At 34.6% G+C, this 12917-nt stretch overlaps 2 protein-coding genes across 3 annotated transcripts; one reads left to right on the top strand and one right to left on the bottom strand.

The window, feature by feature from the left end:
- Positions 1 to 703, bottom strand: LOC125860034 (protein transport protein Sec61 subunit beta-like). Its single transcript, XM_049539929.1, has one exon. The coding sequence runs from the start codon at positions 632 to 634 to the stop codon at positions 305 to 307; it is 330 nt and encodes a 109-aa protein (XP_049395886.1). The 5' UTR covers positions 635 to 703; the 3' UTR covers positions 1 to 304.
- A 2294-nt stretch (positions 704 to 2997) lies between these two features.
- Positions 2998 to 10921, top strand: LOC125860031 (uncharacterized). 2 transcript variants are annotated; one of them, XM_049539922.1, is made up of 7 exons: positions 2998 to 3193; positions 5343 to 5491; positions 5581 to 5634; positions 5739 to 5812; positions 6317 to 6434; positions 7251 to 7309; positions 10479 to 10921. In XM_049539922.1, the coding sequence occupies exons 2-7, from the start codon at positions 5393 to 5395 to the stop codon at positions 10555 to 10557; spliced, it is 483 nt and encodes a 160-aa protein (XP_049395879.1). In that variant the 5' UTR covers positions 2998 to 3193; positions 5343 to 5392; the 3' UTR covers positions 10558 to 10921. The 2 variants fall into 2 exon arrangements, with proteins under 2 accessions (XP_049395879.1, XP_049395880.1); XM_049539923.1 differs by lacking the exon at positions 2998 to 3193 and adding an exon at positions 3537 to 3657.
- The last annotated feature ends 1996 nt before the right edge of the window (positions 10922 to 12917 follow it).

The following is a 12917-nucleotide window of genomic DNA, read 5'->3' as shown; positions in this document are numbered from 1 at the left end:
TAGGTAAAATGGATCGAAATTCCGAATTAATATTCCTTTTCTGAACAAAAACTATGCATTACTGATTAGAACAAACAAAAAGCACATGTAAACGTTCAAAAATCCCTTAATTGGAAGCTTCTTTTATCATCTTCCTAATATACTGAGTCAAATTCAGCCATCTAAAACTATAACGGAAACAGAACCAGCAAACGATCGTGAAACGAAAACTGAAATTAAAAACAACAAACAAACTAATTTTTTCCTGTATGACGTGGGTTTCAAAATCACCATGATCCGAAATCAAAGATCCGAACCCGAATAATCAGGCTCCGGAGCCAGAGCCAGATCGGTAGCGGTAGAATTTGCCGAGGACATGGAGAGTAGTAACGAATCCGATGAAGCATAGGCTCATCACAAGGACGACAGTCGGGCTGATCTTCAGACCTGGAGAATCATCGGTATAGAAACGGAGCATGTTGCTAGCGTTGCCGGAGCCTACTACAGCGTTACCACCACCACCGCCCGCAGAGGAAGAAGCACCGAGCCTGCGTCGGCGCATACCAGCTGTAGCGGCGGCAGAACCACGGGGTGCGGCGGTCCCCGGGCGAGTGGTGGAGGAGGAGGTGGATTGGGAAGAAGAGCCTCGCGCCATTATTTGGGGTGGTTGGTTATGGGAGAGAAAGTGTCGAAGAGTGATTATTATGATGAAATTTGAGGAAATGATGAGAGAGGGGGTCAAAGTGTAATTAAATGGGAAATTAGGGGTGGTTAAAATGACGTATGAGTTTGATTTTTTTTGTTTTCATCCGGTGTCCGAAGCTCACATTTGGAGCTTCGACTAAATCTGAATAGCACATTGCAGGACTCATTCGAAAGTGACGCTTCCAACAGAATTTTCGTCATATCCAAAACTCGATCTCAAAATATCTGATTAAGGATGAAGCATTCCCAATGCACCACAACACACATTGGTGATGTATGAGTTTGATTAGTTAGGTTGGTGGTTTTATTTTCTTTACATGAAATAAAGCATAGTGCACAACAAAACAAGATACTTCAAATGGTTTGTAGAGTCCGTAAAGGCACCCCAATTTATGAATCTTTCGATTTGAAAAATTAAAATAAGAATCTCGAATTAGTTCTTCCGACTTACAGATATTTGAGAAATATTAGTAAGGATATATTAGAATTATATGTATATTATATTAAATAGTGAAGCTTTCGATTATTACAATGGTATGTGAGCTATGATTCACTTGAACAAATTACAATATTTATTTAAAGGCAAACACTTCTCTTTTATCCAAATTATGATGTATCCAACGCATGCAAACTTTTAGAAAATATTGAATTAATATATCAATTTTTTATTTTTTTTAGTTTTAGTTTTGGTATAGCGATATTTTGATATGATATTTCATAAGTTACAAGTAAGAATATCTTTTGAAAGACGAATAGCCATGATTAAATATTTTTGCTAATTTTAAGGAGATTTATAATGCTAAATAAATATTTTACTAGTTTTAAGGAGAAATATGTAGAGCCTAAATAAAAGGAAATTGAATTTAATTTTTATACTTTAGACGAGTATAACTCTTGAAGGGTCATGTGATGCACTATATACTTAAGGGAAAAAGGCCTAAATTTCCCCTTGAACTTGTTCCGAAAAGTCAGTTACATGCTTAAACTATCATAGTGACCTATTACACACCTATACTATTCAAAAATGAATTTTCTTACCCCCTAAAACTGACGTGGCAAAAAAATAAAAAATAGGCGCGTCAATTTGAAATTAAAGTTAAAAAAAGTTAGGATCCTCTTTTCCACCCCGATCCTCTTCTTCATTTTTTATCACAATCTTAAAGAACAATTTTTTTAATATTCACAATTAGGTTAATTCCATAGATTTGTTAGTGAATAATTGTATTTTATCTAGAAAATTTTTGACCGATTGTTTCTATCTTTTTCATTTTTGGACTTTGTTAAAGAATTTTTGATTGTTAATCAATTTTTTATTTTGGTGGTAATAACAGCTTTATGGGTTTGGTGGTGATGGGTGGCGGGTGACGAACATTAAAAGAGGTAATTGAAGGTGGTGAAGAAGAAAAAATAGATATTGATAATGGTGGTGGTGATATTTGGTGTTGGGTGACAAAGAAGAAGAAGAATTAAAGGTGATATAGTGGTGGTGAAGAACAAAATCAATAGTGAATGTGGGGCTGAATATGATTTTCCAACGAAATGAGAATTGAAAATTAGTGGAATTAGTGATGAAGAAGATATAATTATTAGAGAATTAAAACAATTAATTAGGAATTAGTTAGAGTAAAATATAGTTAACAAAAGAAAAGTTAATTAATAAAGAAAACAAAACAAAAAATTATAATTTATGACATGACGCTGTCGCACGTTGATGTGGCAGCAAGTGTAATACACCACATAACGTAAGAGTGGTGTTACCTTACTTGTCACTTTTGACATATCAAAAAAACATATTTTTTTCCCTCATGTTTTACCCTCAACATTAAATACTTATTCTTCAAATTATTAGTGAAATACAATATCAAATGTATAACTAATATACATTGTATTGTGTATTAAGGTGTGATTGCTAATACCATGGATTTTTAGGTATTAGCAATGCAATAGTATTAATGCATGCATTAACTCAATTAAAAACCCAATTGCTCTTCAATACCTTTTTATATCTTTTCCATCATAATGGTGAAGGGTATCTAGGTAAATAATTTTTTTAATGCAATGCATTCTATTTTGAATGCATCAAATAAAACAATGCATACAAATAATCTATGTATAATTAAGGCAAATAAAACTAATATATACATTGCTAATATAAATATTACTAATAAATTTTATTTAATATTATTTTTATATATTCTACTAAACGAGCTCTAATTATTTTCTAAATTGTATGCCAAGTCAAACAACGAGAAGTTAAAAGTGAACTGAATGAGTATTTTAGGTGAAGTAAATAACTAAAGGGAGAGAAAATGAAGGAAATATGCCCATAAGTACTCTTCTGCCCCCACTTCTTCAGTGGATTCAACGTGAAGAGAACTCAAAAGTTGATCAATAATTCTCAAAGAATATGGGGGCATACATTGGCCATACCTCATAGACACCTATCCATCAATATTCAAGAATTGTGGAAATTTTTCAAGATTTCAACTTGAAATTTGTTTTCAGTTAGGTAATTTCTCTACCACTTACTCGAATTCAATTATAGATTACATATTTGGGAGGTACTATAAAGTGGTAGTCACCATTTGATTTGAATTTCATACTAGCTCTTGAAATGGGTCTGGTTAATTAGGGTTCTTGAAAAGGGGAAACGATGAAATTATGATAAAGGTGGAGGTTTTGGGTGTTCCTATTGATGGGACAGATTTAAAATCGAACTTTGTAAGTTAAAAATAAAGAATTTGCTCCAAATGATTGTTAAGGAATTTGATTGGGTTTGAACATAAGTGATGACTTTTGGGGTAAATTATTAGATGAACCTACGAGTTATGGATGAAAGTATACATTATTTTTGTAGTAAAATTGTTGCCTATTGTATGATTAAAGGCAATAGTGGGCTATGTAAAGGCTACACCCTGCGGGTTGAGTTGTTGGAGACTTGTAGTACTTCGATTAGCTAGGAAGGTACCAAAGATATGGAAAGCTAAAATCTTATCCACCGTTAAGGCACAACCTTAATTAGTCACTTGTTTCTCCTAAAAGAGTCAGTAAGTTTACTTGATATACGTGAATATGTCCTTCATTTTCTACATGCCAAACACATGACGATATGTCGAATATGGTAAAATATCTATATTCTCGTCCCACTTAAACTTTCTTGTCTTCACGTCTTACGTCTATTTATTGAGGTCACAATATTCATATTACTCCTTTGAGTTGAGTACTTATAATGTTTTGCATGACCGTAAATGTCTTTACTCGAAATCCTTACAAGTCATATGGTATATCTGTCTCGTGTTATGAGTGAGAATAAATGGCCATATCACAGATCCCGTGTATATTTGATTTCATTGACAACATAGGCATAAAATAAAACCAAGAACTAACGCTATCATAATTAGATAGCATGATTAAAGAAGCCAACTGTTATACAAATATCATACTTGAGAGTAAAAATGATTTTATCGTAATCTACTTGTCATAGGCCTTGAAGGCATCACTTGATAAAATCTACCCTTATCGAGGGGAGGGTTTCATAGGTTTTACTTGACACACATGTGCGACGTGATTCTATGCACATGATTGAGACTAGACCATTATAGTGAGCCTAAAGATTGTGGTGTACCCACCCTTGTGGCATCATTTGATTTGGAGTCAACAGGAATGTCATGCACTGGTTCCCCTGACTCGAGCCAATATATGACATATATGTCCTGCGGGCAAGACCCTCATTTGCGAGCCCACAACGGATTAAAATTATGAGTATGAAATCATAATCATAAGTATTTTTGCAACACATGCCATACATTAACATAGATCACCTTTGTTAGGCCATCATATGATCATTTGTATTAAAATTTCCACAGGACACCACCTAGGCAAACTATTAGGTGATCTAAAATAACGAACAAGGTATAACACATTATATGTTAAGCAAATGGATGTCAAGTACTCTTTATTCATACTTCTAGTTATAATTTGAGTATGTCGATGCCCTGCTCGATCATACGTCATTGTATAGCTACGAATTCTATTAGAGGGTTCATGGAGAGTGTTAAATTATCATGTGTAGTAATAGTCTTAGTTGTTTATTGTAGTTGTTCGGCTAGATGTACAATATTGTTTATGTACAGTCCTTTAATATCGTCTTATGAATAGTAATTTCTCTCCACTTAGTACAGGTCAATTGTATAACGTGTTCATAGGGTTCTTGGCCACCCCCTCTTGGCTCGGGGCGTAACAAAATGGGTGGAAGTTAAAAGAGAGAGATGGTAGCAAATATTTTTTATATTTTAAATAAAAATAATTTGAAGAGAGAGGTGGGCATGAATAGGAATTTTTTCCTATTTTTGTGCAAAATAGATGTATGGCTATTATATGCCAATTCTTTTTAGGCTTTTATTTGTTAAATATTTATTTGGCACCAATTTAATCTAAGAGTTGTATATATGTGTCAATTCATCTAAAAAATAGACAAGTTTGGGGAGGACCAAAAGTGCACCAATATTGCAAACATGAGGACTATTAGTGCTCCATGTGAAATTTTAAGAGATTATTTTGAGTCTTAACCCAAGAATAAAGAACTAATTTGGACTTTTTCTCAAGGATTTATCATTGTGCTCTGATTAATTGCAATAACTTGTTGAGTTTTCTGGTAGGGTGTAAGGTATTGATGATCCGCTGAGTAATAAACCCAACTCTCAGCGAAATGTGGAGGCTAAGCGAATCCATTTTGGGGGAAAATGAAGAGCAGCAAGATAATCTGTTTGGTGACCAAGAAGCCCTCTGCTCTGTTTCCCCTTTACAGGTACTGTTTTTATGGACAGGATCCAAATTTTTTTCTCCTAAAACCTAAGTTGATGATTTATGGTGACTTTCTGGATTTTGATTGTGCAGAGAGTTTATGGTTTCGCGGCTTGTCTTCTCGCTGGCTTTATTTGTATGTTCCTGGTATGACCACTTATTCAGTTGTTGTAATCATTCTACTGCCGTTTTCAGTGACAAATTCTTCAGCTGATTGTTGTTTTTCTCTTTATTTTACTTTTTGCATGCAGTCAATGATTGTGTTCATCAAGCCCATTAAATTTGCCTTGTTATTTACTTTTGGCAACATGTTGGCCATTGGAAGGTATGCCACAATCTGCTTGGTTATAGAAATATGAATTGTTGGAACTAATTAACCATGCAGTTGGTTGTTGCCATTTTAAAATTGTTAAAGATTTGGTTTTACTTCTACTTTGCATTGTGAAAAATGAATTCTGCGGGATATATTGTTTTGAAGGAATCAAAATGAAGTGAAGGTAAGATTTAAGAAGAAGTGCATTTTAAAGTCAAAATATGACCATTTTCTCCATTTTCTTTCATTTCCCTTTATTTCCTCTCATTTCTAATTCTTGCCAATTTATCCCTATGTCTGGTTGCTAGAAGGTCGGGCTTAGAAATAGAAATGTGTCTCTCTAACCAATAGCAGCAAATTGCTTTTGCATGGAGTTGCTCAAAATTTTCCAATTCTTCAAGTATAACTAGTTTTTTAGTATCTGGGTAGATTTATGTTGTTGTATGTAAGCCATGCGTTTGAATTTCATTCATCTTACAGTTTATTGTGTTTTGAACTTGGATATTCTCATTGCAGCACAACTTTTCTCATTGGACCTATGCAGCAACTTTCAATGATGATGGATCCAGTTCGTGCCTATGCCACATCCATGTATGTGGGATGTGTTGTTTTAGCTCTCATTTGTGCACTCTGGGTAAGTGTCTTTTCTATACAATGGATTATCTATTAGAGTGATCCTCTTCCTAAATAGTAGTGCTAAATTAGTAACATAAGATGGATTATATATTAGAGTTCACTTCCTCTGATATACAAGGTAATCCAGTACTCTTTTCTTTGATTTGCACTCATCTTTTTTTGGGCATGTCACAATCAGTTGCTCTCCTCCTTTTTGAAGGAAGACAATGCGATAATTCATACACTGCAGTAGAGATATCTTCTTCCTTGCCTAGTCTCCTTTCCAAGGTGAAGGTTATCGTGTAGGAGTTCCTTCTTTCTACGAGGAAGTTGTAGTTATAGGTAAATAAATGTAGTGTTGTTAAAAATCCAATACAAGGAAAAAATTATTCTGCGTCCCAATATTCTTTTTTCTTAGATAGATAAGAGATCAACTAAACTAATGGTCATCCCTCCTCTCATTTCTGCTTGAGAGAAGATATCTAGAAAGTAGAAAGATATTATTATTATTATTATTGTTATTATTATTTATGGCCAGTTTGACAAGAAACCCTCTATTGATATGAGAGGAAGATGACTTACATAGCGAGATAAATTTTGTTTAATAGTAGTTTTAAGGTGTTGATGTTGAAAATCTTATCCTAAAAGTGTATTATTTTCTTGCTATGTGATGCAAAACATTGATGTCCCTTTTACTGCCCTTGTTGCTGCTTCACATGGTCCAAGTATCAAAGATATATGTCACTATTCACTCTACCTTGTTGTGTTACATGCATTGATCATAGTTGTCTGAAGTACAATCTTTCTTCGGTTTATTGTTTACGTATTCCTGCAGATCCACAGTAAGATTCTGACACTACTTGCAATCATATGCGAAATATGTGCCCTTGTCTGGTCAGTTGCTTAACTCCTTATCTATCTAGCATAGTTTTTCTTGCATGTACTGTTTTTATACAATCTACATCCTTTTTTAACCTTATAAGTTACATTTTATCCCAAAAGTAGGAAAGGAGATGACAGGGTTCTAGTGTTAGGATAAAGCTATGTGTTTCCATCTTAAATGTGAAGTTGAAATTCAAATTTAATTGCACAAATTACAATAAGGAATTAAGGGGAAAATGTTCTAACAAATGTCTTATTTGTGGTTAATAGACCATTCTTGGTTGCTTGCTGACCAAAGCTGGGTCAAAAGTATCATTAAAAACTTGATTTTCCTTTAAGGATATCTCAGCATGGTCATAGTAGTACATGAGGTACGAAGGCATTTATCAATTAATGCAAAGATAGCACTCAGATCCGCTCAACCTCTCCGTTGAAGTTACATCACCACTTTAACTTATTAGTAGACTTGATTTTATTGTTTTAATCATTTTATACAGGTTCTTTCAGCAAAACTTTTTGGTGCCTAAACCTGCCATACATATGTCATGTCGACCCGAAATTAGTTATTATTAGAAAGTGCTAAAAAGGGTCTCCATCTGTGATTTCTTAGCACCCATAGGTCAGATGGTTTTATGCTGAAATAGGTAAAAGAATAGAGATAAGGGGGGGTTGGTATATTTGGAGCACTTATATGTCAAAGGGAGGATGTGGGTGGGTTTCTTTCGCTGTTTTGATAGGTTGAGGCAGTCCAGGCCACCGGATTGAGGATGAATGGGAAACTGGAGATATGGATGGTTAAAATGCTGCTTAACAATGTTGAAATTCCATGATCAGGTTTTCTTAGTACATGCCAGTAAATCTTGAGTAAGATTGCTGAGTTAATTTTCACCTTCAGCTTTCAACTCGTTGAAGCTTGAGATAGTCTCAGTAATTTTGTAAGGAATGTTCAGACTCTGACTTATCCAAAAAAAAAAAAAGCATCTCTAAAATCTGGTTAGTTCATTATGTTCATGCCACTATATTTGGATAACAAAGTCAAAAACTACTCTCATCATTTTCTCACTTTTCCTCACCTAACAACCGAACTTAGCTTCAAAGCTTGAACTGAAGGCTTTAGAAGCTAATTAATGCGTAGACAACACTGCATCGTCTGTTGTACCATTTTAGAGGAGAATTTGAGTTAAGAGACTAGTCCAAAATAAGGGAGTGACCAATCTTTCTGTGTGGAAGGCAGCGAAGAGATGGTAAGGCTTTGAAGCTAGTACATTAGAAAGGGTGAGAAAGGAATTGACATAGGGTGGTAGATGGGCAAAAGAGCAACGCCCACCTGCACTCTGTGCAAAACTGAAAGCTTAACGCAACTGACATAGGTTATCAAGCAGCAATGAGAGTTGATGTTCTGTTTCCACCTTATGGCGAATTAGACCAACAAAGAAAGCAACCCTAGTTTTTAAAGACTACCTACTCCCCCTTTTATTAGATTTCAGTGTGCTACTAGTCATCGTTATTCTCCGCTAACCAGTTTATCTGCCGTTCGCGATCATGCTTTATTTTCTTTTACAACAACAACAAATCAGTGTAATCCCACAAGTGGGGTTTGTGGAGGGTAGTGTTTACACAAACCTTACCCCTACCTTGCAAAAATAGAGAGGTTGTTTCCGATGGACCCCCGTCTCAAGTAAAGCATATCAAAGCAGGTTTGAAAAGGAAATACAATAGTAAAAGAATACAAAAATGAATGTCACTATGCCTAAAATAATGGGGAAGAGAATGGTATCAACAACAAGTAATACAATAACTTAAATAAAGGAGACAATAAGTAAAAATAAAATCAAAGAATAAGATATTAAGAGAGTAATAATACCAACATTGATAAGGAAACTAAACAACACTTGACTACCTACTAACCCTTTTTCCTAATTCTCAACCTACATATCCTCCTATCTAGGGCCATGTCCTTGGTAAGTTGCAGGTGTGTTATGTCTTGTCTAATCACTTCTCCCCTATACTTCTTCAACTAACTCTACCTCTCTTCAGACCTGCTATAGCCAACATCTCACAACTCCTCATTGGGGCATCTCATCTTCACATGTCCAAATCATTTTTGCCTTGCTTCCTTTATCTTGTCCACCACAAAGGTCACTCCCACCTTGTCTAGAGTATTCTAGTTCCTAATCCTATCCTTTCTTGTATGCTACACATCCATCTCATCATCCTTATTTCCACTACTTTCATCTTCTAGAAGTGCGAGGTTTTGAACGGCATCTTTTTAAGTCTTGGTGGGACATCTTTATCACAAACAACATTGGATGTGAGCCTCCATGTCATCCACTCGCTCTAATACGATGTGTAACATCATCTTCAATCTCTCCATTTCCTTGGATTATTGACCCAAGGTACTTGAAATTTCCTCTCTTGGAAATGACTTGCGTATTAATCCTCACTTCTACATCTGTCTCGTGAGTTACGTCACTAAACTTTTACTCCAACGACTGTGTCTTAGTCTTGCTCAACCTGAACCCTTTTCAACTTGGAAAAAAAGAAGACATGTGAAGCTTTAGTTTGTTACCAGCTAGAGCTCCTGCCTTTTGATTTTGTTTTATTTCAGTTAAACTCCGGATCGGTTTCTCCTACTTGCTATTTCATCTTTATCCAAAATCACCATTAGCAGGCATAATTAAAACAGTCCCAGCATGGAATTGATAAGTATAAGGGTTGAATCAGTTAATTTTGGTAGTTGAAACTAACTTACCCACTGTATTCTACCACTGGTAGCCAAACCCAACTTGTAGTGAAGCTGCTTCAACCAGAGAATGAACAAATTCATTTTTCCACCCCATCTCATATGCGTCCAGTACACTGGCACCCATTTCTCATACCGGCCCATCACTTCTCTTCCTCTGCACACACGTCAGTACACAGTATACTCCACTTGATTTTGTAGGTCCTACTTAAGACAAAAGTGGTGTTAGCTTGCTAGGTGATTCCTATAAACTTGATAGAAAGTGATCTTGAAGAGGAAATGTTTTCTTGTTAACAGATATATGCACTTTATACATTATCTGAAAATTAAAGAAACTGAGAATTGAGAAAAGAATTGTTTTGAAAATGATTTTCTTGGAACTTCCCAACAACCGACCAGAGTTATCTTTACTATTTTGCTATATTGCTTGGTTTTCAGGTACAGTTTAAGTTATATTCCTTTTGCCCGTAGAATGGTTTCAAATGTCGCAATCCGCCTTTTTGACACTGAAGTCTAGTGGATTCTATGCTGAAGCAACATCACTCCAGTATATTTTTGAGAGTCGTCTACTCAACTTGGAAGAGGTGCTTCCCTGCCGATTATTTTGAAGAGATAGATAATTCTTTTTGGTTTTCATCTGATGACAGACGGAACTCCACTTTCAAACAGGTGTGAATGAATTCGTTTGGACAGTTAACTTTTATGCTGACATAGGTTGTACCCTCTGGTTTCTTTTCATTTCAGAAAGTTATGGTTGCTTTCTTCTTTTGCTGCCCTGCTCACCTCATAGTTTCCCCATGCCATGATTGACAAATGATTTCATCCCTCGCCCTCACACAGCAAATCTAATCATTGCTGAATCAAATCACACTCTTGATGTATATTTGTTCTACTTTGTTCTGTTGTCTTTCAACTGTTATGTTATGTTTTGCATTTTGAACAAATATATCTATTCTTTCTGATATGTAGTTGCTTATTACATTGGGAATGACTGGATAATAAAAAAGACCATGTTATTGTTTCTTAGTTGTTCGCTTATACTAATATTTAGGAGGATGCTGAAATGATTATTCACCTTTACTTATACCCACCTGTACAATAGTTCATGTTTTTATGTGAATCCTTACAGTCGATATCACAATGCACCTATACACGAAGATGAAAAATGCCTTTCTTTTCTAACTATGCTTTAGAGTTTAGTGCTTTGGGTTCTTCCATAATGGTGTGTGTCAATCTAACCACCAGAGAATTAGTAAGCTTCATGCCAATGTGATAATCTCATTGACCTTTTGCATTGTGGAATTGAAGTCTTGAATAGTATATTAAGAAGAGTAAATGTGGATGAGGATTTCTGTAGTTTTTGAAGTGTATTAGAACTTTTTATCTGAAGATCGTGGATAATTTTTAGGTAATACAAAAGGAAAAAGTGAACAAGCATTTTCAGATAGTATTTGTTACCCGAATATTGACTTACGTAGTTGGTGGAGTGTCAATTTCACATATAATATCCACTATATACGAAGTCACAAAATTAGTGAGTAAAGTTTAAGTTACTTTAATGGGGTGAAAAATAGTTTTGGATTAGTTATACTTTCTGAAAAAATATAGGTACCAACTGATAGTAGTAGTAGTAGTAGTCCTTCAATGGCTGATCCATAGCGATATGTGTTATGTTATTAATTATATACATATGCCAGCTATTGTTTTGGTGGACGGCTATACAATAGTGTAAACATCCCAATTAAATTATGCCGCAATATCGACAGTCTTTCCTTGAGATTCAGGTGATAAGTTTCTAGGTGTTTTAGTGAGGAGAATAAGATCTACAAAATTTAACTATTGGAGTCATCTCAAATCCTTTAGTACGAAATATGTATGTACATATACGACGGAGGTGTATATAACCTTTTCTTTACAAATTTGTTTTTGGTTTTGTACTTTTTTTGTGACTTCTAATTTTACATGCAAGACATGAAAATGTGTGTCGCCTAGTGGTCAATAACATGTTCAAAACTCAGTGGAGACAAAAAACACTAGATGATTCTTCTCATCTGTCCTAGGTTTGGCAGACAGAGTTTTACCTGGTTGTGTTTGCATGATCATCATCTTTCTTTTCAAATTTGAAGGGTCATAATCAAGATGAGTGCTACACAATTATGTTTGCTACATCTCAGGATCCATATAACCTGCAAAAACACCAATTCCATACTGCTTCCTCCCCAAATATATCACTCACATTTTATACTTTTGAGTTTTGGGTAATATATATATGAAAAATTTGTTGGTATTATATATGTCAAGGACAAGGTCTCTTATTAAACAAATTAATGTGCTAGGTCTTGAACCTTTAAGTTTCAAATTAGCCAGATATTTTAGTGGAGAAGGATAAACGAACGGGTCCATTATCCCTGAATTTTGAATGCTGCAATTCATAATTCTAAAGGTACAGTCAGAAACTTTGTTCATATACTTCCAAAGCTACAAGAGCTTTTTCAGTTCTAACCCATGATTCATCCCTTTATAAGTTTATATTGTTCAATTTATTATTGTATTGTTCTTTCAGGGAAGTGACAAAATAATTTGCCAGTTAAGGACAGTGATCATTTAACTGATATGTACTACTATTCATAATTTTTAATTATTGCTAGTGTCACTTTTATTTTATTTGAACTGATTTGTTTAATTTATTGGATATTCTATGGCTTTGCCAATGTAAGTCAACAATACTACAGTAAATGATTAGTTGTATAAATTGCCATATTTTATTTCTCTTTAAATAATAGTTTAATCAAAGTCTTCTTGTTAATAATAAAGTACTCACGTAAATTTAAAGATCTTTTTGAGCATTGTAATTAAATGATAGTTTTTTTAATGGAT

This window comes from Solanum stenotomum, chromosome 3 (genome assembly GCF_019186545.1).
Source record: "Solanum stenotomum isolate F172 chromosome 3, ASM1918654v1, whole genome shotgun sequence".
NCBI lineage: Eukaryota > Viridiplantae > Streptophyta > Magnoliopsida > Solanales > Solanaceae > Solanum > Solanum stenotomum.
This window is presented reverse-complemented; position numbering and strand designations above follow the sequence as displayed.